Source organism: Castor canadensis, chromosome 17, assembly GCF_047511655.1.
Source record: "Castor canadensis chromosome 17, mCasCan1.hap1v2, whole genome shotgun sequence".
Taxonomy (NCBI): Eukaryota; Metazoa; Chordata; class Mammalia; order Rodentia; family Castoridae; genus Castor; species Castor canadensis.
The window spans coordinates 50,425,690-50,453,460 of record NC_133402.1 but is presented as its reverse complement, the minus strand read 5'-3'; the positions used below and the strand labels follow the sequence as shown (position 1 = coordinate 50,453,460).

Sequence of the window (27,771 nt, the reverse complement as noted above, 5' to 3'; positions counted from 1 at the left end):
TAAAATGTCAAAAAAGGTGTTTATTAATAACTGTATATAAAACAGGCAGCATCATTCTAGCTGACAAGGTCTAGGGTTTCCCAGTCAGTGAGAGAGGCCAGGAACCCATAACTAGGCTGGTGTCAGGCACTTGTCAGGCCTTGTACCTAGGCAGGGTGGGGCTGGGTAAGCCTGGATCAGCCAGGAAGGGCCCTCTCTGCTCCAACTTAGGCTGAAGCCAGGACCAGAGCTTCTGAGCATGGCTCAGCTGCCCTCCACCACCTCAGGTCTGACCTAGAGTACAGAAAGAGACCTCTGGTTAATGAGGAGCCAATCACCCCTCTCACAAAAGTACAGCCCCTACCATCCACAGAGAGGGGCTTTCCTACCTGAGATCTGGTGAGCAAGTGGGGGATAGGGGCTTTTGTCACAGTGACATTTTCCAAAGTGGAAAAGAGTTAAAGGTACCCCCCACCTTCAATTGAGATGAGAAACTACCCTTTGGGGAGGGGGTAGTGAGAGGATGCCTAGGCCCAGGGACTCCTTTGGGGGAGAACTCTGAGTACCATCTGGACTAAGGCTGCAGAAAGGCAGGGCTAGACCACCCAGGGAGGCAGGCAGGCTGAACTCTGCAACCTCAGCAAGACCAAAGAGGGTGAGTCTGAGAAGGGCAGCCAGTATAAGAGAGACCAGTCTCCTCAAGAAGGCAGAGATGGATCCTTGATTGCCCCTCCTCCCTCTCCCCCATCCTTCCTCACTCACTCAGCATTGACAGACAGCAACATTGTCCCTGGTCACCATGGCAACCAATGGTCGAATGTCTTTTTCAAGGCTGGGCCCATCTGCCCACCCTGCAGGGGATTGTCTCCACAGAAGAAGGGAAGCCTAGCCACAACTCTCAGAGACGTAGAAGACTAAGGCTATGCTCCAAGGTGAGACAGAACTGTGTCTCCACTCAGGCCACACTGGCCAAAGGTGCTTCAGCTGCATCAGCAGGTTCCCCAGTTAGCCTCTACCCCTTTTCTAGGGCCTGAGCCTGGACTGGGACTCTGAAGGAGGTTTTGGGTCAGGCTTCTCCATCTGGAAGTTCCAAGCAACAAATTAAAGCAACAAAATAATTCTTTTGATGAAAGAATGACCCTGGGCCCTCCTGGCCAGAGCCTCAGCACACCATGGACTATCACCAGGCTGAGAGGCCTGGCTCCTCAGAGGCCCCAGGAGCTACTGGTTGTTGCAGCCCTGGGAGGCTGAGGAGCTGCCTGCCTGCTTTTTTCTCCGCTTATTGAGGAGCCGGTTGTTAGAGGTCTTCAGGTCCTTGATCTTCACCTGGTCGTAGTCCACCCGCATGGTGGCCAGGGCACTGGTCATCTCTTCCTGAGGACAGATATCAAAAGAGAACAAAGAAGTCAGGAGGTACTGACCTTAAAAACCATTGCTGCCTAGCAGCCCCTTAATAAAGTCAGTGGTGACAGTGACAGTGTGTGCTATCAGTGCCCACTGTGTGCCCAGCACTGGGCCAAGCTGTTAGCATCACATAATCCTCCCTACAGTCCTTTGTGCAGGACATTGAGCTTATTTACTAGGGCCCAGGAAAATACTGACTCCCTGGAACTACAATAAGCGTAAGTGGGAAAAAGAACTGAGCCAATGCCACTTGCTTAGAACCACATGGCCTGCAGAGAATGCCATCTTACTGGGCACACAGGGCACTGAGGCCTAGAGACTGTGGGTCCCCAGGGCTCTGAGCTGCTGTCACATATCGTCAAACCTGACCTCTGCTGAGTCTAAAACAATGCTGACCACACTCACAAATGTTGGTCATAGAGAGGTTATGACAAGGACTGGAGATATAGCTTTGTGGTAGAGTGCTTGCCTAGCATGTGCAAGGCCCTGGGTTTGATTACGAGCAACACAAGAAAAAAAAAGACTTCTCTGAAATGTTAGGGCCAATCCTTGGGCCCCAAACTATCATCAAGCCCTTGTCCCAAAGTCCTCCCTACATTAAGAGAGTGAGCCAAGAGCACCACCGCCCAGTGCTCAGAGTGCCCTAGTTAGACCACTAAGTAGTCACTGACACCCAGTCCTCCAGGTATGGGGAAGGAGACAAACTCCCAGACTCTGGGGAGCTAACACCTTGGAAACTGCAGGAAGACTGAAGCAGAGTCTACCCACCTTGACTTCATCCCAGTGGTCCTTGTCCTCCTGCAGTACTCGGGCTGTGTGGAGTGGGGTCTGTGGCACCACCATCGATTGCTGGAAGAAGTCCCAAGTCCATGGGTTAAAGCCTGGGGATATGTAGAACAGCACTGGCTACCCCCAACCCACTCCCTTCCTCCCAGTCTTAGATGGGGAAACTGAGGCTCAAAGAGGTGAAGGAGCCTGAGTGGAGTGGCAAATAAGGCTGTAGGTAGGTTACTACTGCATATCTATACACAGGGCCCATTCCAGTCCTGTATCTGGGCTTTTGGAGCCCTCCTACCTGGCAGCCCTACTCCAGCCCAACACCCTGCCTGCTGTGGGGGAAGAGGTGCTCACATTGATCCAGGGATGGTTCATGAACTGTGTGATGGTTAGCCTCTCTGTGGGGTCAGTCTTCAGCAGCAGGCGGATCAGCTGCTTGGCTGGAAGACCCAGGAAAGAGGGGAGCAGTGAGATTACAGTTCCCCACCACTTCCCACAGGCCATAAGCCCTGCTGAGCCAGGGCTACATGTGTTCCCACATTTCCAACCCATAGTCAGTAATGGTGAGTTATGCCAGGCATGGTATCCCAGCTACTCCGGAAGTGGAGACTGGGAGGATCACAGTTCAAGGCCAGCCCAGGTAACAAGTTAGCAAGGCCTTATTCCAACAAACAAGCTGATCGTGATGATGTACATCGTAGTCCCAGCTACTCCACAGGTGAAGTAGGAGAACTGTTATCCAAAGCCAACCCTATTCAAAAAAAAAACTAAAGCAAAAAAAGATGTGGCTCAAGTGGTAGAGTGGCTGCCTAGAAAGTAAGGGAGACCCTAAGTTCAAACCTCAGTATTGTCAAAAAAAAAAAAAAAAAAAGGAGGAAGAGAAACAGTGAGCTCACAGTAATTTGTTATAAGCCACTAAGTGTTTAGGATAATTTAAGTAGCAATAGACAAAATGAATGAGGATTAGGAGCTGGAGTAGGTTTTGAAGAGGCAAGTTTTGAGCTCATGTGGCAGAAATAAATACTGAGGCTCAAAAAAGTTAGGTGACTTGCCAAGGGTCACATAGCTGGGATGTGCGGAAGCCAGGATTTGAATGCAGATTAATTTGGGTTATCTCCCAGAATGACCATGGAGGGATTCAGGTAGGGCACAGAAGTTCACTTACCATCCTCAGAGACCTCTGACCACTCAGGATTGGGGAAGCCATACTGGCCCATGCGGATCCTCCTCTTCATCCCTGGGGAGATGGCCTGACCCGTGTTGGAGTAGAAGGGTGGGAAGCCACACAAGCTGGGAGGGGGAGGAGGTCATTTGGCACAAGTGCTGGGGGCAGACCCATTTTCTACCCCAAGCCCTTCTCTGGGGAGATAGGCAGTCAGACACCATGGTAGTAACACTGGCCCTCTGGCTTCCCCGCACAGTCCAGGAACACCATCAGCCCTTGGCATGGAGAAACCCTCAAGCAGCCTGAAGGAATGGTGTCCCATGACCAGAAGGGAAGGGTAACACACAGTCCCTTACTAAGGACATGGGGTTGGGGACCAATGGTACTGAAGGTACATGGAGGTAGGAGGTCAGGACAGGGGACAGGGATGGTACTCACAGGATGTACATGATGACGCCCAGGGACCACATGTCACATGACTTGTCATACTTCTCTGGACCGAGGACCTCAGGGGCTGCCAGGGCAGAGGGCATAGGAGGGCTCTCAGCCCCAAGGGTCTTGGGGCCCAGGCAGGAGCCAGAGACTGGGCAAGGTGAGGAACAGGTGCCCAGGCTGGGAGGTGGGGCAGAGCAGACTAGTGTCTGGCACCTTCTGGGAAGGCAGCATATGTGTGAAGTTGGGGAAAGAGAAACAGCTCCCAGGGGGAAAAAAAAATAAACTGCTTTCAGATATCCCCTCCTTTGGGCCCCTCTGCCAGTCTCAACTTGGTGAGGGAGGGGAGGGGAAGAAGAGTATAGCAATGTTCTGCCATTGAAAAGAGAGCCTCAGCCCACCTGCCCCTTGCCTCCCTAGATCACAAGCAAGGAGGAGGCCAGGGGCAGGCCTCTGTACTCCATTGGCAGCTTGGCTGCCATCCATGGACTACGGTCTTCCATCTATGCAATGAGGTCAGCAGGCCAGAAGATTTCTAAGTTAAAGTACTAAAGAATATGTCCTGGTAAATAGCTGTCATTTCAACTGTTTCTGGGGGCTTCCCATCCTCTCAGTAGCCCTCCCAGAGGCCTCTCCTGATGGAGAAAAGCCTTTGTCACTGCTCCACTTTCAGGTAAAGGGCACTTGCCACAAAGCCTTTCCTGATCCTGGGAGCTTTTCCAGGAGGAATAAATATAAACACACCCCCAGGACCCATCCAGATCCTGACTCAAAGAACCCTCTCAAACAAGGCAGGTGACTGGTATCCTGTGTTCCTCTTATATAGGAGAAAATGCCTGCCCACTTTCTGAATATGAAACCCAGGAAGATAAAAACTAGAGAAAAACAACCGCGGTTGGGCTCCATCCTGAGCTGATGGCAGCCTTTTATCACATATATATTTAGAGCTGCTGTGATGTCATTCAGCTCACAGGCCACAGCCAGAATTTTCCTGGATCTATTTTCAAAAGCAGAAGCTGAAGTTTGGGAGAATATTTTTGCAGCCTCCGGCCCCCGCGTCACCCGCCTCCATGCAGACAGTTCTCCCCCTCCCTCCTCACTGGGCTTTAACACTTTGGTTTCCAGATCTGATGGCTGTTCTATACCACAGCAGGGGACAGTGAGGGTAAGGAGGTACAAGCCAGGTCCAAAGGACTCACCCACATAATAGGGAGTGTAGCAGGGGGTCTGCAGGGCATTTTGAGTGGTCTCCTTGGCAAAGCCGAAGTCAGTGAGCTTAAGCACAGCATCTTTTCCCTTAGATGTGTAGAGCAGGTTTTCAGGCTAGGCCAGGAAGAGAAAGCGTTGGAAAGCATTGGAGTTAGATACCAGGGGGAGCCAGAGCCCTAAGTGACCTTTAGTCAGACTTCCCACCTCCATTCCAATGCAGGACAACCCAGGTCCAGTTCATAAAAAGACCATAACGTTGGCCACTGACAACATGGACCAAATATAGGGAAGCCAAGGTGACTGGGAGGTGATACCTTCATTCACAGAGAAGAAAGTGAGACAGGTGCTCAAAGCTATGAATGATCATGTGCCACAGAGCACCTAGGGGCAGGAACTTCTGATTCTGACTTGGTGAGGCTGCCACGAAACACCAGAATGAAAGAGAAGACAGACTGCTCATAAGCCAGTGTTGCAAGCACATGTTCCACCCCCAGCCCAGAAGGAAGCCTACAAAGCCAGCAGGCCAAGCCCACCTGTGATTGCTCAGGGCAGAAGGCCCCCACAGTTTAGTCCCCAGGAGCTGCACAGAGACATCATTCCCAATTGCAAAGCACAGATGGGCCTGACAGATGGGGGCAGTGGGGAGGACTACTTGGAGGAGGCAGCTCTGAAGCCGGCTTTTAATGAATGTGTAGGATCTTGGCCCATGCTGAGGAGCAGAGAACAGCCCGAAGTAGAGCTTAGGTAGCAGGACGGGGTATTGGATGGTGCTCTGGTTTAGGACCAGTGGGAGCAATTTCTCAAGTTCTGTTTGAGATGATCTGACCTTGGGCTGTAAAAACAGAGAATCAGGTTTAGCGTATACAAAGGCATCTGCTCTGCAGAAGGCTTTTTTCCCCTTAGGAAAAAGAGAAGTCAAGGCCAAAGTAAAGCAAGGATTCAGAAGCTGGATCTGTTGTGGCTCCACACATATCCTGAATCAAATGGTAACTACAGGTTGCCAACACTCAGCCAGCAGAAGGACCTGACACAGCAGCCAGCCCATCAGCCCAGGCTTAGGAAGAAATAAACCCAGCGGGTAATGCTCCAGGTTTGGGGCTTAGGCCAAGAAGGGGTAGATTCTGTTCTGAGGGTGGTTCACATATGCACTTTTATGTGTGTACATGCCCATGGGTGTGTGCTTGTAGGGCTGCCTAGAAGAACCAGTCCTTCCAGAAGACGAAATTTAGAGCCCTGTGCTTCCAAAATATCCCTCATTCACTGGGAAGGCAAGCACAGGACTACCAGTGCTCCATCCCCAGTGCCCAGCAAATGGCTTCTTTCTGTTAAAATGCTGGCACTCAAGGGCCTGATCTGTTGAAACTACAGTTGTGACTTTACTGAGAACTCAAAAGCACCAGGAAGACCCTGCCTCTGAGGCCTGGCACATTGCATGGTCACAAAATTTCTTGCTGATCAAGTGAACAAAGAAAGAATCCCAGTGCAGCAACTTCACAGCCTTAGGCAAGCTACTTAATCATACTCTGAGCCTCAGTTTGCTTGCCTGGAAAATATGTGATGGCCCCTCCCTCACAGGTGTGGGTGAGTATTAAAAGAAATGCTTGTCAGTACCCACTGGCTGGAGGTAGGCAGTCAGTTATTCTCAATTATTCTTGGGATTACATAGTGTTTGAAGGAAACAAGGAGATCCATCTGGAAAGAGTAGAATAAGCATGCTGACCCATGGGAGGAAAGGCTGAGAAGAGCAGTCTCAGTCAAGAAACAGGCTGATCAAAGAACCTGGCTTCCATTCAGTGGACACTGGAAAGCATGAGGGGCTATGAAGTGGGCAAGCACCTCATTCCCTGTGCCCCAGGCTGGGGCTCACCTTGACATCTCGGTGGGCAATATTCTGGCCATGCAGGAACTGGATGGCAGTACCGATGTCTCGCATTATCTCTGCAGCCTCTGCAGACACAGGCGGGGGGCAAAGGGGGAGGGTCACTGATGCCAATCAAAAATCAGGTGTCCTGAGGCTCCCATGCTATCATCCCTCTTGGGCATGGTCTAGCAGGCCAGCACAAAATGGTGACAGCAGTCCTCTGACTGAGGACCTCCATCCTATCCTAGACTCCTACTCCAGATATCCCAGATTCCTCCTAGGATGCTCCCAACCCACCTGGGCCTCTTTCCTCAGGCCTATGCTGCCTCTCACCAGCTCCACTGCCAGTCAGCACCAAGAGGTTCTGAGGTCTCCATCCCAGAGCCACAGAGACTCCATCTCCAACAAGATGTCACAGACTCACAGAACCCCTTGTGGAGAGGGGAGGACGGGACAGGATGTTCCACCCTCTCTAGTTCAGATGGGAAGACGATCGCACAGAGAGGAGCACGCCCTTGCCTAGCATCACACAGCAACTGTCTCACCCAGACAGCCCCACTGGTCCAGCTGCCTACATGTACCTCTCTCGGTGAAGGCCTGGTCACCACGCTCCTGAATCCTGCTGAACAACTCACCACCTTCCATGCTGCAAGAGAAGGTGACTGTAAGCAGAGGGAGCTGATCAGGCATCACTCCACCAGATGGGATTCAGATTCCAGGCCCTATGGCAAATCCCCTGGTAAATAGCCAGTCAGCTTCTCTGTGCTGTGGAGAACCTGGTATGTGATGGACTGGTGGGTTGATCTGAACTCTCAGAAGTAAAAGAAGGTGGTTGCCTTAGGTAATTGCCAGGAAGCCCCTGTTTTCCCAGTAGGCCTGGCCCTACCAGGCTATGAGAATATGGGCAATCCTAACCCCATCCAAGCCTCAGCTTCCCCAAATGCAGAATGAGATGTGAATTCTTCTCTTTGTGACCCAGTGTTCTGAGTGCCTACTGTGTGCTGTGTCCTGGGTTCCACCATTCATGTGCACTGCTCTGTGTCCCTGGGTTAGTCCCTTCACTTCTCTGTGACTCAGCTACCTGTTTCGTAAAAGAAGACTAGCACCAATCTCAGAGTCATGAAGATTTAATTATGAGATATATCTGGGGTAATGTGAATAGTTAAGCTTAGGGTGAATGCTACATTAAGATCTTCCTCCACATTTGACATGGGAGTTACAGAGGTTCAGAAAGGTTAGCAAACTGCTTACATTCCCAAAGCTAGTGGGTGGCAAAGCCAGGATCTGAACCCCAAATCTGTAGAGCTAGCTAACCTGTGCAGGGAGAAAGGACATGGAAGGCAAATAGGAGGAACTGAGGACTGGATAGAGCATCCAGGCTCTGAGGAAGCCTGAGGCCAAGCCACAGTGCTGGTGGCAGAGGCCCAGGGTAGAGGAGGCCACTGGCTCCTGGTCCCAGGTCTCATCACCCAGCATCCTGGGACCATGGGAACACAAACCCCGAAGGAAAGGAGAAAGCTGAAGGTATTGTGTGTGTCCTACTCTTTCCCAAATTTCCCTGCCCATCCATGTTCAGGGCTTGGCTGCCTTCTCTGGCAATTCTTTGTAGAGTAGAATCACATCCAGGAAGCCATATGAGAGCTGCTCTTGAGGGAGTGCCCTGGTAGCCAGTTTCACAGCTCCATGGCAGGACCACTCCACCACTACACAGGGACTGTGGTGGCACCCAGAGCTGTTATGTGAAGAAGAAAGAAAGTCCAAGAAAAATGGCAGGGATCTTGGGGACAAAGGGACACCAAAGGGGCTCCAAGGCAGAGCACTGGCATACCATTCCATGACGATGAGGAGGCAGCGCTTGCTGTGATGCATGTTCTCATATACATCCAGGATGCGCACAATGTGGGGACCACCTGAGGCCTGCCAGTGGTGCTCCACTTCCTGCCGGGCCTTGGGGCTGTCATACAGGAGCTGTGGATGGTGGGCACCAAGAATGTCAGGCTCATACCTACTGCCCGTACTTTGTAGATAAGGACATGTAAGCTCAGAGAGGCTTGTGACCTTCCCAAAGTTACACAGCCTATGAGGGGCAGAATGGAGATGTAAATCCAGATTTTCCTGCCTTGTGGTCTAATGAATCTCTAGACTTGAGGGTCAGCCCTGGGTGCAAGGAGCTTAGCCAGTACCTCTAGGTAGCCTTAGAAGATGGTTGGCAGGCTGAAGGGGCTCAGAGGCCAGAGAAGCTCCTCCCTTCTTGGGGGCAGAAAATGAAGTAGAAATTTAGGTTTTGTAATCAGATCACATCAGCTATGGGACCCCAGGCCAGGGGCCACACTACTTTTGAGTCTCATTTTTACAATGGAGAGGACACAATTATCTCATTTCTCAAGCCAGGATTAGGGATTGTACATGTAGAATGCACAGAATAGCACCTGGCACAAACTAGGCCCTTAGTGACTCACTGTGCTCCCCATCCAGCACCTCTCAGTGAAAGTGGAGGTGCTGGAGGAAGGCTGGGGGAAAGGGACCAGACAGGCAAATCTGCCCAAAGCCCCAGAACACCTAGGAGGTCTCTGGAGCCAAGAAGGCTTTCTGAGGAGGGGTTGAGGCCCACGTTCATCAGCCTACCCTCTGGGACCCAGCTCCAAGTGGAAGGAGACAGGCCACACTCCTGAAGAATTGAAGGTAATTAAGCCTTCACATACTCCATGAGTGGGTGCAGGAAGAAAACTGTCACTATCAAGAAAAGTGCTTCCAAAATGAGTTGCTTGGTCATACCCTCCAAGTCTCCAGCTCCTAAGGTAACTTTGTAGTCTCTCTAGGAGCCTCTATATAGGGCCAAGGGGACAATGCGAACTTCCCTGCTAGCGATAGAGCCACTTCAAGCTGACCTAGACTCTACTCTCATTCCATGCCTACAGACCCCAGCAGAGAACCAAAAGTGTAAGCAGGGGGCAGGGTGGACATAGCAGAGGGAGATGACAGCCAGATGGAGTGGGATGTGGGTTTTGGAATGAATTCCTCCAATGAGTTGTTGTGACCTCAGGCAGTATGCACAGCTCCAAGCTGCAGCCCACAATCCTGTAAAATGGAGTAATAACAGAGTCATCCCCACAAGATGCATCACAGCATGGCAGGCATTGGGTAGGCGGGTGTCAGGATCCTCATTCAGGTTAACTCAGCCCAGGGCTGTGGCTGCCAGCTATGAGGCTGATCACCGGAAATGAGCAAAGCCTCTTGAGCAGCCATGCTCAGAGGAGCTGCAGAGGAAGAAGTCAGCATGTAGGGGAAAAGGACTCAGAATGGGGACAGCAGGGACAAGCCATCCCTCAGCAGGCTTGCTCACCCAAGGCCCAGCCACATTTTATGTTCTAATTGATGAGGGGTGAGAACCAGAGCGTGGACTAGCCCTGCTCAGCTCAGTACTCACAGGACTCTAGGCCACACTAGCCTCAGTTTCCTCCTCTGCTGGATGGGGAAAGCCAGACCATTTTATGCAGGGCACTGTGGGGGCAGGCTATAGGGCCAAGCTCTCCAGATAAAGGTAAACTGGGGCAAGGCAACGTCCCAGGGAGAAGGAAGAAATGCAGTAGTTTCTGGAGCCTAGCTGTTCCTTTACCTCTGAAGATGTTCCCCAAATGCAGGCAGTGCAAGAAGTATAAGAAACCTGGGTTGGATAAGCTCTGGGGTCCCTGACCCATTACTCTGACCAGAGTGGGCATGCATGGGGCTGCTGTGGACAGGCTCCTGGCTGAAACACCATGGAGCTTGGCTTCCCAGAGTACCCTTGAGTCCACACCCCACACAGGCTCACACCAGCCTCATGTTCTCCATGCTGCAAGTAAGGTTTAGTCCCCAAGTCACCACAGCAGCCCACCTCTATATGTCCTAAGGAGCTCCAGTCAGGGTATTCCAGTCCGTAGCCACAAGACCCAAGATGCACCATCTTCCTTCCCTGTCCATTTTTTTCCTTTGCCTCCTAACCCTCCCCCTGTCCCCAGCCCCCTGTCCCCTCCTCCCCAGCCTGACCTGTTTCCTGTCAGGCCTCCCAGGCTGAATCCAGAGTCCCCTCCTCACTCTGTTCACCCCTCCCCCACTGTACTCACTCCACCCCAGAATGCGCTCTCTTTTCTCATAAAACTCCAAGCCCATAGCTAGAATGCTTTCAGTGAAGTCCTCAGTCAGCCTCTCCCCCACTGACCCTCTCCACCTATGGATACAATAAACACCCCCTCCAGCTGGCATCCAGGCTTGCCTTTTTTGCCTACCTCATGACCTGCAGGCCCCAAATACCATTTGTTCTGGCCAGAAGGATTTATCTGCTCTACTCAAACAGGCCTCTCTCAAATCTCCAGATCTATGCCTGTGCCGAGCTATGCCATGCTAATTCTGGCCCCATCCCCTTCTCCAGTGGGTCCAGTCCCCCTTTTTAAGGAATATTCTAGGCTCCATCTCTGCCTCTAGAAAGTCCTCCTAGTCCCTCTCCTAACATTTTTGCCTCTTTTCCTGTGGCTTGGTTGGGATCAGCTTGATGGCAGAGGCAGACAGGTGAACCAGAGATTCCTGGCTGGGACCTGGCAGGAAACATTGTGCTCCTGAGTAAGCGAAAGATGGCAGATGGACAGGGACTGGAGGGAGATAGAACACACGAGAGGGAAGGGAGGAGGAGGAGGATGACCATGGAGGAGCCAGGGAACCTCGGAGTTAGACCTGACCTATGCTTTGCTAAGGTGGAGGAGCAGGCGGAGTTGCCCTGAGTTGAAGCTTCTCGATGCCCTCTACTCTGCTCAGCCAAAATTTAGGAACCCATTTCCCACATAGATTAAAGAGTCCTTCTCAAGCACCGAGGCCCTAAGAATAGGCCTAGGCACAGGGAGACTGCTGTCCCCAGAAAACAAAGTAAGTGCTTCCTCTGCCCTCTGCAGGGGAGATCAGAGGGACAAGAGCTGGACTTGAGCTGACTCAGGCTCAAGGAATCCCCTGGGCTATCACTCCTGACCCAAAACATACTCTAAATCTCCCAGAGTCTTAATTTCCTCATATTCCTTTCCCACAGCCAGAGCCTAGTTCTTCTCCAGGACTCCCCTTAACATCACCTCTTCCCAAAAGTCCCCTCTGACCACCCTGACTAAAAAGGACCTTGAAGGTCCCTCACTCTCGCTTCACCTTTTATTTTTCTTTCTCTCTATATATATTCTATTTGTTTATTGAAGTATAATTTACAGATAGTAAAATGCATAGGTCTCACAGGTCTGGTTTCAATGAGCTTTGACAATTGTGCACACCCTAGGACCCACACCCTCATCAAGAAGGAAAACATTCTCAGCTCCCCCAGAAAGCTCCCACATCATCGCCCTTTTTACGGCCTGTGCAGCACTTGCTCACAACCTACAATTAGCTTGTTCCTTTGATAACTCTTTAAACAAACACACAGATACTGTACTTTCAATGTATCTGGCTCTGTTCACAGCATGTTATAAATATCAGGAGGAGAGGACTTCATTATCATTATTTTTAAGTGAGAAAGTGAGGCATGGAGCGAGGAAGTAACGGGTTCCTGATCACATGGCAGTATACCACCACTACCACTTCCACCAAGCTGCCATTATGCTGTGGACCTTCAAGGCAGGGCTATTCTGCTTAGTCACCTCTGGATCCAAATCTTGGGGCACAGGGCTGGACTCAGATAATATTTATAGATTGAATGAACATATCCATAAAGTAGGTGTAAGGGGAAGAAACTCTCACAATGCATCATCAGGACAAGATAAGACCAAATCAAGGAGGCCTCACGCAGGCTCAAAAGATGGGAGACATGACATCCTGACCAAACTTGTTCCCTGCTGCCCCAGGGCAGCCTGTGCCGCATCCACTCTCCCTGGTGAACCAGACTTTACCTCCTCCTGCTGCACATTGACCTCATTCATGCAGGTATATGATTCTTCATAAAAGGTGTCCCCAAACAAAAGCTCCATCTTCCCAAGCATCAGAATGAGCACAGACTCAAGGAACAGGAGGCCCGGGCTCAACCCCTAGTTCAGTATGACCTGGAGCTAGTCCCTTTTCCTCTCTGGGGCCTCTGTTTCCCAATGTGACGCTACAGAGCTTAAGCTAGATGGAGAGGGGGTAATAAAAGAGGCCTCTGGACAGGGGCTTTCTGCAAAGTACCTACTGTAGATAGTCCCATTCCCATAGCACTCTACCCATGGAACAGCCCCAGGGTCTCCATGGACTCCATATCTACAAACTTGAGCCCACTGGGGGCTACTTGGAATGGGCAGTAGTCTCTTGGTGCCCAATCACAGCTGGGAGGTCAGGAAGGAGATTATGACAAACCAACAGACCCCTGCTCTTGCCTCACTCTAGTCCTATGTACTGTGGGTTCCCAGGAGTCCACCAAAGCTGAAGGATTTGTGCTGATGGCACCCGGCAGCTCCACAGCTCCAGCCAGTGCCCAACACACACACACACACACACACACACACACACACACACACACACACACACACACACACACACACACACACACACACCAAATAGCAATGAGGAAGAACTCTGGCTTTCTCCTGAGGAAGGACATTTCTGGCTATAGTTGAGGGGTGGACCCCCGCAAAAGCTCAGCAAGCTTTGGATTTGAGGTGACATGTCCTTGAACAAATAACACTCCTCTGACCTCAGCCTTTGATTCAGTGGTTTCCACCTTCCCTTTTCCCCTCACTCTCCTTTGCCAAATTCTCTCATCTGCTCCCAGAACTGGCAGCAAGATGTTTGAGACCCCTGTCGACCTCATCAGCCAGTAAGCCTTAGCAGAAATTAGAAGCAGAGAGGCCCATGCCCCACACAGACACTTGCTTGTGCCCCTTTGGCACCACCAGATGGACTGAGAGCCCCAGAAGAGCCAGGGCCCCTTACCTCTTCCAAACTCTGTCCCTTCCCACCCAAGGGCAGAGCTTAGAGAAGGCAGATTAATACTTGAGTTCCAGAACTGGGAAACAACAGCAGCATTTGCCTGCATGGAAAACAATTTGCAGTTTACAAAACACTCTGCTGTCCTTTATCTCATGGGAATGCTTGGTGCCACCCTATGAGGCAAGCAGGGTGGGTACCATTAACCCCAATTTGCAGACTGAGGAAACAGAGGCTCAGGAAGATGAAGTCATTGCCCTGGGGCCCCCTGCCACTGTGTGAGGAGACTGGAAGTGGGAGGAGAACGGGACTTTTGAGAGAGCATCCAGACCACCCCTCCCCGAGGGGAGAAAAGAGGAGGGGGTAGCCTCAAGTTGGAGAGGCACTAGGCAAAGCCACAGCTTGCTCAAGACTTGGGAAACTTGTTCTAAAATAAATGTGTGAATAGGTGTGTAAATATGAAGGGGTGGAGGGGCATGTGTGAGCTTGAGAACATCAAAGTATGCATGTACGCCTACATGCATGTGTAGGGGTGCATGCATGGTAGGTGGAAAGTATGGGGTAGGGCATGTATCTCTGTGATAGTGAGTTTGAACTCTCAGAAAATGGGACTCATCCATCCATCTATTCTCCAAATATTTTCTATTTCTCCAAAGTACCTAGCAGAGAACTGGCCAAAGGAGCTGCCCAAGAAAAACTGGCAGTCTTACACTGTAACTCAACCTGTGACAACCTTGCCCAGGATAGTAACCAACCCTGGTCACCTCCATTCAGACCTTCTTTCCCACTGAGACCCACCTCCACTACAGGGTGTTGACCTGTTTTTGCCCAAAGCTGAGAAAGCACTCTGTCTTCCTAGAGAATCACACAGAGCTGGGATGTTGACAACTCTAAAGACACAGCCTTGGGAACCAGCCCCCAGTGCTTCTCCTCCAGCCTCCTCCCTGTCCAGGAAGGGCCATCTACCCAGATCCACATACATACCCATATATCTGGTGTTCCCATCTAGTTTACTCCAGGGCTGGGCTCGTCTCAAGTAAAAGTGTCTGTCACACACAGAAGGCGTCAAGACTACCAGCCTGACAAACAGCCTCCTCCAACACCCCTGCAGCCAAAACCCCAACCTCCATATCCCTGGCCAGTTAACCTGTCACCCTGGCACAGCTACTCTGTGACTATGGCAGTAACACCCACTCTTTTCAGAGGAAGAAAGCTGACGTGTGATCCTTCCCATCGGTGAGGCAGTAACAAATTAAGAAGATGATGCTGTAGATGTCATGCCAAGTCACAAACCAAAGGGACATCAGCTCTATGGCAAAGGGAACTCCTCAGAGGCCAGAAGTCTAGTTCCTCTTACTGCCCCTTGGGTCACCCCAAGTCCCATTATTTCCATGTGCCTTGGTTCTTGACCACAGGATTTCAGTCATTTTGTAAACCCAAAGTATGAGAGGTCAAATAAAGGTAACTGATTCTCTTTTAAAGTAAAAAGATAAAACTACCAGAACCTAAGTTTATAACTATAAACAAAGACAAAATTTTTTTTGAGACAGGGTCTTTCTATGTAGCCCAGGCTAGCCTCAAATTCTCCATCCTCCTGCCACAGCTTCAAGTGCTAGAATTACAGATGTGAGCCATCTCACCCAGCTTCAAAGACAAATTTTAATTTTGAGCTTCCTGGAAGCCTTGGCAAAGAAGGAAACCAGGTAAACTCTGCTGCTTTTATCAGAAACATAGATATTCCCACTGAACTTTTTCTAAGACCAAATTTTAAGGGATTTAGTATCAAATTTTACATAAAAGGGAAAGTCTAACGTTCTAGCAACATCTTCAAGCAATTTTGCAAAAGACACAGGAAGATTCAAATGAATGTATCTAAAATGGATTCCACCATAAAAACCAAGGTGAGCACGTATCACTTGCCTGGCACACCTGCCAGGGGTGCTGAGATAACAGCCCCAAGCCCTTTACTTTCTTAGGATTCCAGGTTTGTTCTGTGCCAGAGGACAGAGAGGAAGTGGCAAGGACTGGTATGTCTCTTCAACACCTCTCCCACTTCAGGGGTCTCATCCTTGCTGGGGCAGGCCGGAAAACTGAAGCACTGTATTTCTAGCTGTTGATTAAAGCACAGTGTTTATGCTCAATGCCAAACACTCAGCAGAACTGGACGCACAAAATAGAAAATCTATACCTAAAGGAAAATACAGGTTTTGACTCAAACTGTTTATACTGTAGTGAGCTTGTATTCTCTACAAAGGGAGGCTATGGATAAGAAAAATATTCCCTCTTTAACATGAGTTTTCAATCCAGACATCCCTAAGATGCCTTCTAGCTCCTAATTCTACAGTTATTTGTGATTGTTCTCCCAAGGAGACTCATTTCTATTTTTATAAGAAAGATCCCTGGAAGAGTAGTACTCATTTTTCAGCCAGTTTTTAAGACTACCCCTGCCTCGTCCTGCTAAAAACTGTAAGGTTATTAACACACTTGGCCTTGGGCAACCAGTGTGACCTTGCTGGTTGCTTTGCCCACTGAGAATATGGACCAGAGCCTCAGCCTCTGTTCTTAGGGCAGACATCAGGGATGGACCTGACCCCAAGTTCAGTGTTCAGAAGCAAGTATTTCCTTAAGACCTCAGCAATGACCTTATAAGGCCAGAGCTATAGCCCCTCAAGAGTACCAGTGCTATTTGGAGAGCTGGCGGTAGTGTCAAATCTAACACAGTCTCAAATTAGAGCCTCAGACATGTGTCATTATTCTCTCACACACTCATTTTCCCAGCTTTTGTAGCTCATTAACAGAGCTAATGGAACCAATTTTGTAGCTATGGATTAGTTGGCCTCATGCCAGATCATGCTTCATTAAGTTCTGACCACAACCTGTCTTCCATCTCACCCTGTCCATTTATGAGGGAGGTTCGCTCATGTGATACCAATGACCCCAAAATGCCCATGCCCCAGCAGGATGCTTGGGGATGGAGTCAGGCGTTAGTTCCACCTTCACGGCGACTGTCGCTCCACAGTGCTTGGCTAAGCGTGCAGCGCTCACCATACCCAGAGAAGAACCAGCAGCACCCTTACACCAGGGAAACTGACTCTCTGAAAGGTTAATTGCCTTGCCCTAAGTCACACAGCAGGTAGTGAGTCAAGAACTGAATCCAGACCTGTCAGTTTCCAGAAAGTGGAGAACACACACACACACACACACACACACACAGCTGCTCTGCCCCTTTTCCACGCAGTTGGGATGCTTAGAGTGGGCATAGGTCCCCACAACACCAGCCTGGGGAAAATAAAATAGGAGGGCCCAGCCACTCCTTTCTGGAGCTTGGCTTCACACTTCTCATTTTTCCAGGTAGCCACAGGATAGAAAGAGAACACAGACATGGAGCTCAGATTCGCACAATGACAAGCACATACTGAATGTGTTAAGGGTCTACTGCGTCATGGGTAGAAACCAAGTTTGCTTGAAACCCTAGCTTCAGGATTCCCCTGGGCAGTGCCTTGAGGTAGCCTCATGCTCTTCTTCTTCCTGTTTTCCAGAACTCAGAGAAATCTAGGTACAGCCTCTGGGACCTGGGAAAAGCAGAATCCCTCCAATCCAGCAGATCACAGAAAATGGTCTCAGACCCTCAGAGGGGCAAGGTCAGAATGGCTTTCCAAAGATTGGTGAAGAATCTAGAGTCTATGGATCCTATTTTGCTGTTAAAGGCATAGTAAGGAGGGAACAGGTCTTCATGGGTAGAAAAAGTGCCAGTGATCTCCAGGGAGGGACTCTGGGGAGTAAGAAGCAAGGCTGAGAGCTGGTGACCCAAGACAGGAACTAACTATCTCTCGTCTTTGGTAGACTCTCAGGTGGCAGACAGCTCCCCCATATATCCTTCTGAACAATGTACTCTGTTGCAAAGTATGTGACTTTAGGTCACTCCCTCAACCTCCCTGAACCCCATCTCCCTTTCTGTGAAATGAACTCACACTGTCCTCAGACCTATTTCATAGGTAGAGAAAAAAGCCGAGAGAGAGAGCTGTGACCTCTTCCCAGAGGATACATGGTGGGTAACTGGGTGAATCAGACAGGTGCCAGACCCTGGCATTCCACCCACAATCTTCCTGCAGAGTCGTGGAGAGACCATACATACCCTCTTTCAGCCCCCAAGTACATGCATACTCAAAAGACCAAGCTTATTATATTCTTCTAACTTCTCAAAGGAAAAAACGTTTTTCTATTAAAATCAGCTACATAATTCATGAAATATTACCCTGGTATTATTTCTTCTGTGACAGAAAAAATAAAAATGGGACCTTTTCATCATACAACTGAAAGATTTTAGCAAATGCAGTGTTTTGTTCTAATCTCAGAAATAATGTCCCTTCAATGGCCTCTCTTTATGAAGAGACCCCAGCCAGTCCATGGTATACATGTCCCCAACTGGCCAGGAGTGCTTCAGTGATGTCTGCCAACATAGCTGGCACAGGGCTACAAAGGACACTCTCTCTAAGTGGGGGGTGACCAGGACAAGTGAGGCCATATCCAGGTGACCCCTGTGAGGTACCCAGGCTCTGGCGAGCTCTGGAGATAGGGGCCCAACACATCTCCAACTCTCAGGAGAATGACATCTGTTCTCTCTCCCCCTGGAGATGACAAAGAAATAAGAAGTGAGAGGTTGAGAAGGATGGACTAGATCTCACCAGTAGCATGACACAGAAACCCTAAGGAACCTTTTGGGCTTACCCCCCCACCCTAACCCCAACTCTACCATTCCTGCAACCTGCATCAGCTCTGCTCAACATTTTTCCCTCTTGCCTCAGCTTCAACCATATCCCTGCAGCTCCCCACACAGGCCCATGTGAGCACAGGTAGCCATTGCTCCACTTGGGCTCCTCCAGGGGCACTTGCAACATGTCCAGACTTCTAGCTTCCCTTGGCCCCTGACCCCTCTCTCCATCTGCTCCTGTTCAGCCAGAGCGGTTCTAAGATCCCAACACCTGTCCAGCTTGTGGAAGAATTTCTTGTCTCTACGGATCGTGCCATGGAGCCATAGCCATAAGGAAGAGAAAGGGAACTACCTTGCCCTCTGAGGGACTAGGGTGGTGGCAAGGCAGCACAGAGGGGCACCCTTGCCAAAGGAATGGGATACAGTGACTCATTCCCATTCTCTCAGTCCTTGCGAGGGTAAGGACACTCCCTGATACTGCTCATCCTGCATTCAACCTAGCCATGGAGGAGAATGGAGAGAAGTCCTCAAAACTGAGTCATAGCCCCAGAGCTCCTGTCCTTAGCTAACTACAAACCCTGCTGGTGGCATCACAGCAGTCAACTCTTTCTCTGTCAACACCATTCAGTGAGTGGCTAGGGAAAGATATCCTGGGGCATCCTTTGGCCAATCTCCATGCTGTAAGAGCAGCCACAGCAAGGGCCAAGGGCCTCCCCCCTACCACCTGTTTCCCTGGCAATGCCCATGGTCACTGCCCACCAAAAGTGCGTTCAGAGCCAGAAGGGAGGCCCTTGCCAAACAAAGCGCCCAGCCCCTCATTTTACAGATGGGCAGACTGTGGCTCCTGGTCCCAGCTGAGCTGGAACAAAGGGAAGGGTGGCTGAGAGCCAGGACTTGACCACAAGCCAGGCTTGGGTTCCAGCCCAGCCTAGACACATCCCTGCTATGTGGCCCTGGGTGAAGTTACTCTGCTTTTCTGAACCTCAGTCTCTGCATCCACAATGGGGTGGCAGCTCATATGCTGGAAATAGCCTCTGAGCTTTACTGGGCGAAGGGTTCAGACACAGTCTAGAGTCTGTGCTTATCCCAGACAGTGCAGGGTCGGCTCACACTCCACTCCACCCTCTGGAAAATGGAAGCAGGTTTCACCTCATTTCTTGAGTCGTCCTCATCCCCTCCTAGCTCCCCTACTGGCTCTGAGGCTCCCTGGCTCAGGTCACACCCCAGTCCCTTCCTTCTCTGATTGCAGCCTGAGAACTTTAGGGGTCATAATGTACCTACTTGCACACTGTTGTCCCAAGCAATAGCCTCAGACCAATGGACCATAAAAGGAAACCCAACAGCAGAGACCGCAGCTAAAGTTGACTTCCCACACTCCACAGGGGACGCCTCAGGTTACAGTTCCACCCAAGTGCACCTGACTCCACTGTCCTGACTGCCAAAGCTCCAGCACCTGGTTAAGGCCAACAACAGGAGGGGCAGGTGCTTCTTGCTCCACTCCTACCCCCACCCTTCCCTGGGGTGGGGGTGGTGGTTACAGGCTTACTAGAATGAATCCCCAGCCCTCTCAGGGTAGAAGCCAAGCCTAGCCTGAAACACTAGAGACAGACAGTGGCAAGGCCTGGGAGAGGAGGGACTGAGCAACAGCAGAAGAAAAAGGCAGGAAAGGAGAAATGAGAAGGACAAGAAGACAAAGAAAGACAGGGCCATGCAGATAAAGCAGCAAGAACAAAGCCCTGGCTATGGGGTGGGGGGGGTGACTCAAGTAGTAGAGATCCTGCCTAATTGTTCTAAATTCAAAGCCAAAAATAAAAAAAAAGAGAGAGAGGGAGAGAGAGAGAAAGGAACCCTAATACCAAATCAGCATTTTAAAAAAAATCGATATTCTGTGTTTCTCGCTGTCCAGTACTGAAAAGGCCTCTGGGGGCTCCTGGTTCCCCCAAATAGATATCTTGTATTTCTGCTCAAGGCAAAGCCTCCAAGGTTCCTATATAGCAGTTTTCCAATCATAATTGCACAAAGCCTAATTCACTTAATTCCGAAAGGGCAAGAGAGTAGGGAGGAGCCCAGGAAATACAGCTCCATTCACATCCTTCTTTCTGCCCCATAAGGGACTGGCTTCCTTAGGTAGAGAGGGAGCCCAAATGAATCCTTATGAAGGCCAATAATGTACCACCAAAAAATGCACCCCAGGCAGCCAAAGAAGAGCTCCACCCTCTGAGAGTGTGTGCTGGCCTATGCTGTGTCAGTGACAGTTACAGCCACCAATACTAAATCCTGCTCCCTGCTACACAATCAAACTCAGGTTCAATTGCACCACAAAGACAATGGGTTTACAAAAGATTTCCAAACTCCCTTTTGTCCAAGGTCACATGGGGAGAAAGTGGCAGAATGGATTTTATGCCCAAAGTCCTGCTCTCTCCACCCCAGGCAGCCTCTCATTTGGGGCCTCACAAGATCTCAGATAGATGGAGTGAAGGCAATGGAACCAGTGTTCTGGGAAAACACTGGAGCTTAGGGAAGCCTTGGTTGCCCTGCCCTGAGCAGCAGAGCCAGCCCTCTAGGAAGGGCTTTGCATACCATTATGGCACAAGTATCCTTGGAATGACCCTCACACAGGGATGACTACTATCCTCATTTCTTGCTTAATTGCCATCACCCTTGGACACATGCAGCCAGCCTCAAGACCGGACCAAGGGAGGCTGGGAGCTGCAGAGCATGATGCTCCAACTGCTGTCCTCACTCAGGAATCTCCCATGACCATGTCTAAGGAGTGGAAGGAATGCATAAGGAATGCAAGGAGGAAAACCACTTCCCCAAGTTCAAAGCTCAGAAGAAGCCAGTGCCAGTGGCTCATGCTATAATCCTAACTACTTAAGAGGCTGAGATTGGGAGGATCGTGGTTCAGGACCAGTCCACGTAAATAGTACACAAGACCCCATCTCTAAAATAACCAGAGCAAAATGGACTAGAGATTTGACTCAAGTGGTAGAGTACCTGTTTTGCAATCATGAAGCCCAGAATTCAAACTCCATTCCCATAGGGGGAAAAAATACTCAGAAGAGATAAGGAGGCCTCTGTTGTCATGAAGACCAGGCCCTGAACACAGCCCAGGTGACCCAGAGGCCTCTGCAACAACCCTAGCAATGGTGATCTGCCCTTTAAGGTCCTACACAATGCTTCTTCCTCCCCAAAGCCTTTCAATCCCTCCATAGCTTCCCAGGACCTTGACACCAGCCCCACTGAGATTAGCCACACCCCTCCAGGACATAAGACTGAGAGTGAGAAAGTGGCACTCCACAGGAGGTGCTGAGTGTCTAAGCCAGGCATGTAGTCACACATACTAAACCCCTCTCTGTTGTTGAGATCTTCCTCTGTCATCCATATTCTTCTCAGACCAGAGATCTGCATTATAGTAAGCAACCTCCTCCAGGAAGTGTCCCCACCACTGGCCCAGACCCAGATAGTTTTCTCTCACCCACTTACAGCCAGACTGCCTATCTTGTGATACTCAGGGCTCTGCTGGGCTAATCTGAATCTCACAATTAGGTTGTGTGGACAAGCCACACAACTTTCTGAGGGGTCCTGAAGCCATCACGGTCCTTGTGTGCTGATCTTGTGGGATCACCACGTATGTATTCACAGGCATAGAATTCCACCCAGTGAGTGAACTGGGCAGATGTAGGCAAACACCAGCAGCATCACTTGGGGCCAAGCTGGGGATGCCTGGGCTCCTAATAGAGCCATGGCAGATAATGTCAGTTTCCTTGTTGTAGGGGTCAGGTCTCAGAGACCCTTCCATGTCTCCAAGGACCTGCATGAGATGGGCAGAGGATGGGGGGTGGGAAGGCCAAGAAGGAGGAGACTTAAATGCTAAGACTCTGATATCACACTTCCTAGGCACAAATCCCAGCCCTGCCATCTTGGGCAAGTCTTTTGCCTCTCTGAACTTCAGTGTCATCTCATCCATGAAGAGAATGTGTTGTGCACTGGAGACAGGGCCTGCCAGATAGAATGCTCTGGAAAACTGCTAGTTGCTTATGGAAGTATTTGAATCCATAGCACCAAGGCCTAAACCCTAGAGAGTCGGCATTAGCTCCTGGATGGGGTGGGAAAAAGATCCTGGAAGCCCAACAAAGAGGATCTTGAAGGGAGGTTGGAAGCACAGCTTTTTAATCAGGCATGCTATAAAATATCTCAAAACAACAGGGGGCCTGTTGCATTTGTAGGTTTGATGCTTTTGTCAAATCTTGTTAGCAAATTGCTCACCCCTTTCAGTTCAGAAAGCTCCAGTACAGTAGCACTCAAGCTCCTCAGATTCTTTCCTTCAAAACTGGGGAGAACCTCGGGCACAGTGAAACCATTTAATTTCTAAGGACTCCATTGTACAGGGCCACCAGCCCATCCACGTGTTCCTGACTTGTTGACTCCCTAACAAGTGGCTCTGCAGAGGCTGATCTGACCGGTCTAGAGATGGTAGGTGAGGGGGTGGCAGCTGCCAAATGCGGAAGGGCCTGGCCTGTCCAGTAGCCCCACTGGCCTCAAATCCAGCTCTGCAGCACCAGCCCCAGCAGGCCAGCCCCACCCATGGAGTAATGGAACCTGTCCTCCCCGGAGGGTGGGGCATCCAGGGTCCACTGCCTCTCCCTCTACATCTCATTCGCATTCTACCTTCCTCCTGCCATTATGGATAAGAAGAGCCCCTCCGCTCAGAATGTGGCCCAGTCAGCTGACCGTATAGAGGCCACTTCCTTTCTCCACAGGCCTTTCCCATAGGCTCTGTGTGAGGCAGCAAAGCCGTTGGATTCCTTTGTGTAGTCCCAGGTCTCAGGGCCAGGCAACATTTTCCTGTGACTCACCTCCAAGATGCAGTCAGAGAAACTGGAAAAAGTCTATCTCCTAGTGCTCCTTCCAAAGTTTGAAGGGGCTAAGTCTGGGTATTTTAATAAGTATTTATAAGCCTCTACTATATAGCAGGCTCTGGGCTCAGGTGTAACAAGGAAACTTTGAGTCAAAGGTGAGTATTAAGGCAGGTTCCACTGCCCCAAAGGCAGGGACTCTGGACAGATTCCTGGAAGAGGGGGCAGTGGGGCTGGATCTTGGCAGATGGGAATAGGTTCCCCACTGTGAGAAAAAGATGTCATGTAGGAAAGGAAAGGAAAGAGGGCAAGACTGCAAAAGCCTGGAATGCCACATTTAGAGACTCAAAGTGTGTAGTCAAGTCCCAAATCCCTGTGTGATCTCAGGTGAGATTTCTGACTCTCCAGGGATTCATTTCCCATCTGTTAGGGAAAACAGGCCCTCTTTGGTGTTGTACTTCAGGGCATCATCGTGATCCCACATGCAGCACACAGAGTAGCCTCACTCACTGTGGCCATCTGGCACCAAGGTCCTGGGGGAAACAGCCCCACCAACCTCCTTGTTACTGGGACATGGAGGAAGTTGCTCACTGCAGGGACTCCACCTGGAGGACTTGGCAGGGTACCACCACTCCAGTGTTCCACTCTTCTTAACAAAAGAGTAAAGAGGAAGTATCAGTAGCCTACAAGGGCTTCCAAAAGGCTCCAGTGATCAGAGGAAAAGGGCCCCCACCCCTGCAGTCCACAGCAGGACCTCACCTCTCCTCCCATATGCAGTCCCTCTCTGTCTCCTCAGGACCTTCTATTACTTTTATTTAAAGGTACTAAGTGCCATGGTCACTTCTGCTTGCCAGAAGGGCAACAACCAAGTGAACGGGACAAAAAGTCAGGAAGGAGGGAAGTTCTAACCCTTGCTACAATCTCCCTCCCTCTCCTATCAAGCCTATGACTTCTGACTGCTCATTCCAGGTTCCAATTTTCACATATGTGATAAGGTTTGAGGGACTGAGTCTTAGAGGTGATGGGAAGACTGATGAGTGACAATCTGTAGGCCTGGTCCAGTTAAAACTAAAGGTAAGGCAGGCCAATTTACCAGTGAGGCCTGGGAGGGGGCACAAGCAAGGGGTCAGCAGAAGGAGCATGAGGTCTGCCTGCCCTCCATGTGCTCCCCTGAGGCAGCCTGCCCTCCAGTTCTTGCCAACAGAACAGTAACAAGTGCTTGGGGTGGAATGGAGCACAGAAAGGTTGAACTGGCAGTGGAACTTGGCCAAGGGAGATCTTGGCCAAGGGAGATCTTGCTGTGGGCAAAGCCATGATGGAGCAAGCAGTAGTCAGCGGCTAAGGGAAAGAGGAAGAGGCCCAGCTCCCCAGGGAGGAGGTGCCTGCTCCTCCTGGGCCCTACCAAACAGCAACAGCTACAGGGACAGCAACCACAATCTTCCTGTTTTATGAATGCCAGCTGCATTCCAGGCTTCCTGCTCAACACTATCTGCCATCCTGGGCAACAGGGTCAGAGGAGCAGGTATGGAAAGAACAGCAAAGATGGCCTAAACAGGTTCAGGCTACAGGACAAGGACAGGCCAGCCTAGTAATCTGAGGTATAGCCCTGGGGAGGCAGAAAGGCACCTAGGCTGAGCTAGAGCAGCTGGGGAGAGGGTAAGGCAGAGGCAGGAAGAGGGCTAGGACCCGTTCATGAGCTGGCTGAGCTCCCTGGGCCCAAATCTCCCCACGTGCTGAGGCCTCCAGGTACTAGGAGAGGGTAGAAGCAAAGTGAGGAGATACCATCTCTACTGACATGGCCACAGTCACAATCACGAAACATACACAGTCACTATGCCAGAAGGTGGGCTGGCACCATTTGGGGATGGAGTAAGGGCCTGCCCAGTTGGGTAAGAAATTCTACACTTGGTCACTGGGAAGGAGAGGAGCCAAGAAGAAGGAGCTAGGGTGAGGGCCACATCTAACCCCTATCATCCTTGAAGGTCAATTTAGGGCCAGGTCCTAAAGATGCTAAGCCAGGAGCCCCAGCCATGCTCACCCATAATCTAAAAGGGTTCAAAGAGGAACCCACTCCAGGCCTGCCCTAGTTCTCAGCCCAGGACAGGGGAAACACTGAGGCCCTAGATCCAAAAGGAGGTGCTGTGGGAGTCGTTGCAGTCAGAAGTTCCAGGCCACTTGTCAGATATAGTATCTATGGAGAAGGGACTAGGCCCACCCTGTACTTAAAGTCAGCACTGCCTAGTCTCACAACTCTGGCCTCCCACCTACTCCTGCCTTGTTTACAGGCCAAAGCCCTGGTATTGAGAAGAGGTTCTCTGGCTTCCAGCAGCCCCTCACCTCCCCCAGGCTGCCTCCTATCCTAGCCTCAAGATGGAAGAGATAACTAATGGCAAGAAAGAGAATAAAGACTCATTTCTCATCCCCTCGTGCCCATCTGTCCCTCAAAAGGGATCCATCTGTCCCTTTTCCCTGAAGGACTCAAGAGAATCCCATGTTAAAGACAGCCCCAAAAGTCCATTCCACTGTTGGGTTAGTGGGTAAAGAAGCTATGTTGGGGGCCAGTTCCACCGGTTCAGTCTGATCTTCCCCCAGATCTGCCCTCATGATCTCTCTAGAACCATCAGGGGAGATGACCTCCTCTATCAGCCCCAGTGCCCCTGGATACTTATGGATCCCTGCTCAGACACTTATGGATCCTGTGCCCTAAATAAGTCCCATAGCCTCTCCAGGTCTACACCAGCTCTATACCAAGTACTCTACCTGCTTTGTCTCATTTCAAGCCCACATCAACCCTTGCTCTTTCCCCCTGAACAAAGGCAGAAACTTGACTTCAAGAGTCCAGGATAGTTGTCCAAGGTCCCAGAGCTGGAAAACACAGAGCTGAGAGCCACATCTGTAGGACTCTGCACTCAGGCTCATGATTGCAACTTATAAAACAGAAAAGACCTTTTGCTGTGCTAACTTCCAGGAGTGACTCTCCCTGTTCTACCCATGCAGGTGCCACTGGCTTGAGCTACAGATGAATAAAGTTCCCAGTGACAGTATATTCAAATGATTCTGGGTATGGGTTGGGGTCCTGGGCTAGAAATGGGTGTATTAAGCCAGAATCAGGTACCTAGATCAGCTACTCCAAGACGCCCACCTAGATTAGTATGCCAGGCTTCCAGGGAGCCTAGAGTATGATGTAGGTAAATGGCTTGCCCACCCTCTACCCAGGAACTAGGGTGGGTCAGGCTTGGAGCAGGGCCTATCCCATTCAAACTGGGGCCAATGACTCAGACGTCCAGCAGCCATCCCCTGTCCTCAGGTACGATGGGTATCAGCCTTGCCCACTGACCAGCTCTGGGAGGCTCACACCATTCCAGGTAGACCAGGCACAGGGAGGAAGCAGCCCAACCTCAAGCTTTGGTGGGGACTGAATCTCAGGCCAAGGGAAACTCAGACCCATCCCAATCACAGGAGCTTCTCATGGTGCAGCCAAGCTCTATCAGCCCACCTCAGGCCTGAACACATAGGCCCCAAAGAACCTGAGTGTAGAGCCACTCCCTCCCTCCTTCCGGGTTCAACAGCTCTACCCAGACTGACTCCACCCCTCGTTGAGACTCCCTAGCTTAGCTAGGCTCTGTCTCTTTTTTCCCATGTGTAAGAAGATCATGAGTTTATCCTTACAGAAGACTATGAAGATGAAACAAGATGCTGAGAAAAGAAGTTTAGCAAGGGCCTTGGACATAGGTGCACCCAAAGGTGTCTGCTGTTGGGCTCTCCTCAGGCCTCAGTGAAGGGGTCACTAACCTTCAAAGCACACTTCTGCCCAGTGCGCCGATGGAAGCACTCCAGCACCTTGCCGTTCACACCCAGGCCCAGCACCTGCTTGGACAACTGGTAGTCATCGGTCACCGCATACTTCTTGGGCTCTCGCCGTCCCCCAAGAGCTGGAGACCCGCCCAACCCAGGTCCACCGAGTGCACCTGGAGGGGGCGCAAGGCTCTCCTGCTCCTCTGCGGTCTCACTATCCATGGCCCCCACGGGGCGCTCAGAGATGGCCCCAGCCTGGCGCGTCCAGGGACACCTGGGGAAAAGGAAAAGAGTAACTCCACGTCCACACTTTTCCAACATACCCCAGCGTTGGAGCCCGAAAGCTGGACTAGGAAGCTGACCCGGAACAAACTGGGAACCACCTGAAAGTACCAACTTGCGGCCGGGGGCGGTGGTCGAGCTGCCAGGCATAAGCGAGCCCCGCCCCGGCACGTGTTGGAAAGGAAGGAGCCGGGCGCCAAATGGCCCGCCGCATAGGGGGCCCAGGGAAGGCGTACCTGGAGAGGGCGCACCTGGCGGCAATGTACTTGGTGGCGGAGAGGGCGAGAGGGGCAGGGGTGGCGATCGCCAGAGCCAGCAGCCAAGGGGCGCCCTGGGCGGAGAGTCACGCCGCCCGCGACCCACGTGACTCCCCCTCCCCCCCCCCCAACTCCGA

At 50.9% G+C, this 27,771-nt stretch overlaps 1 protein-coding gene across 7 annotated transcripts; it reads right to left on the bottom strand.

Moving 5' to 3' along the window:
* Positions 1 to 27,771, bottom strand: Mapkapk3 (MAPK activated protein kinase 3). Of its 7 annotated transcripts, none has more exons than XM_074060163.1 (12): positions 27,458 to 27,586; positions 27,093 to 27,369; positions 8,656 to 8,795; positions 7,409 to 7,473; positions 6,834 to 6,913; positions 4,957 to 5,080; positions 3,764 to 3,839; positions 3,326 to 3,450; positions 2,515 to 2,600; positions 2,152 to 2,264; positions 1,306 to 1,353; positions 1 to 273 (listed from the first exon to the last, which is right to left on the bottom strand). In XM_074060163.1, the coding sequence occupies exons 2-11, from the start codon at positions 27,315 to 27,317 to the stop codon at positions 1,344 to 1,346; spliced, it is 1,044 nt and encodes a 347-aa protein (XP_073916264.1). In that variant the 5' UTR covers positions 27,318 to 27,369; positions 27,458 to 27,586; the 3' UTR covers positions 1 to 273; positions 1,306 to 1,343. The 7 variants fall into 7 exon arrangements, 6 of the variants coding, with proteins under 6 accessions (XP_073916264.1, XP_073916261.1, XP_073916263.1 ...); XM_074060160.1 differs by having other exon boundaries at positions 1,243 to 1,353; positions 2,152 to 2,232; positions 27,458 to 27,582; XM_074060162.1 differs by having other exon boundaries at positions 2,152 to 2,232; positions 27,458 to 27,582.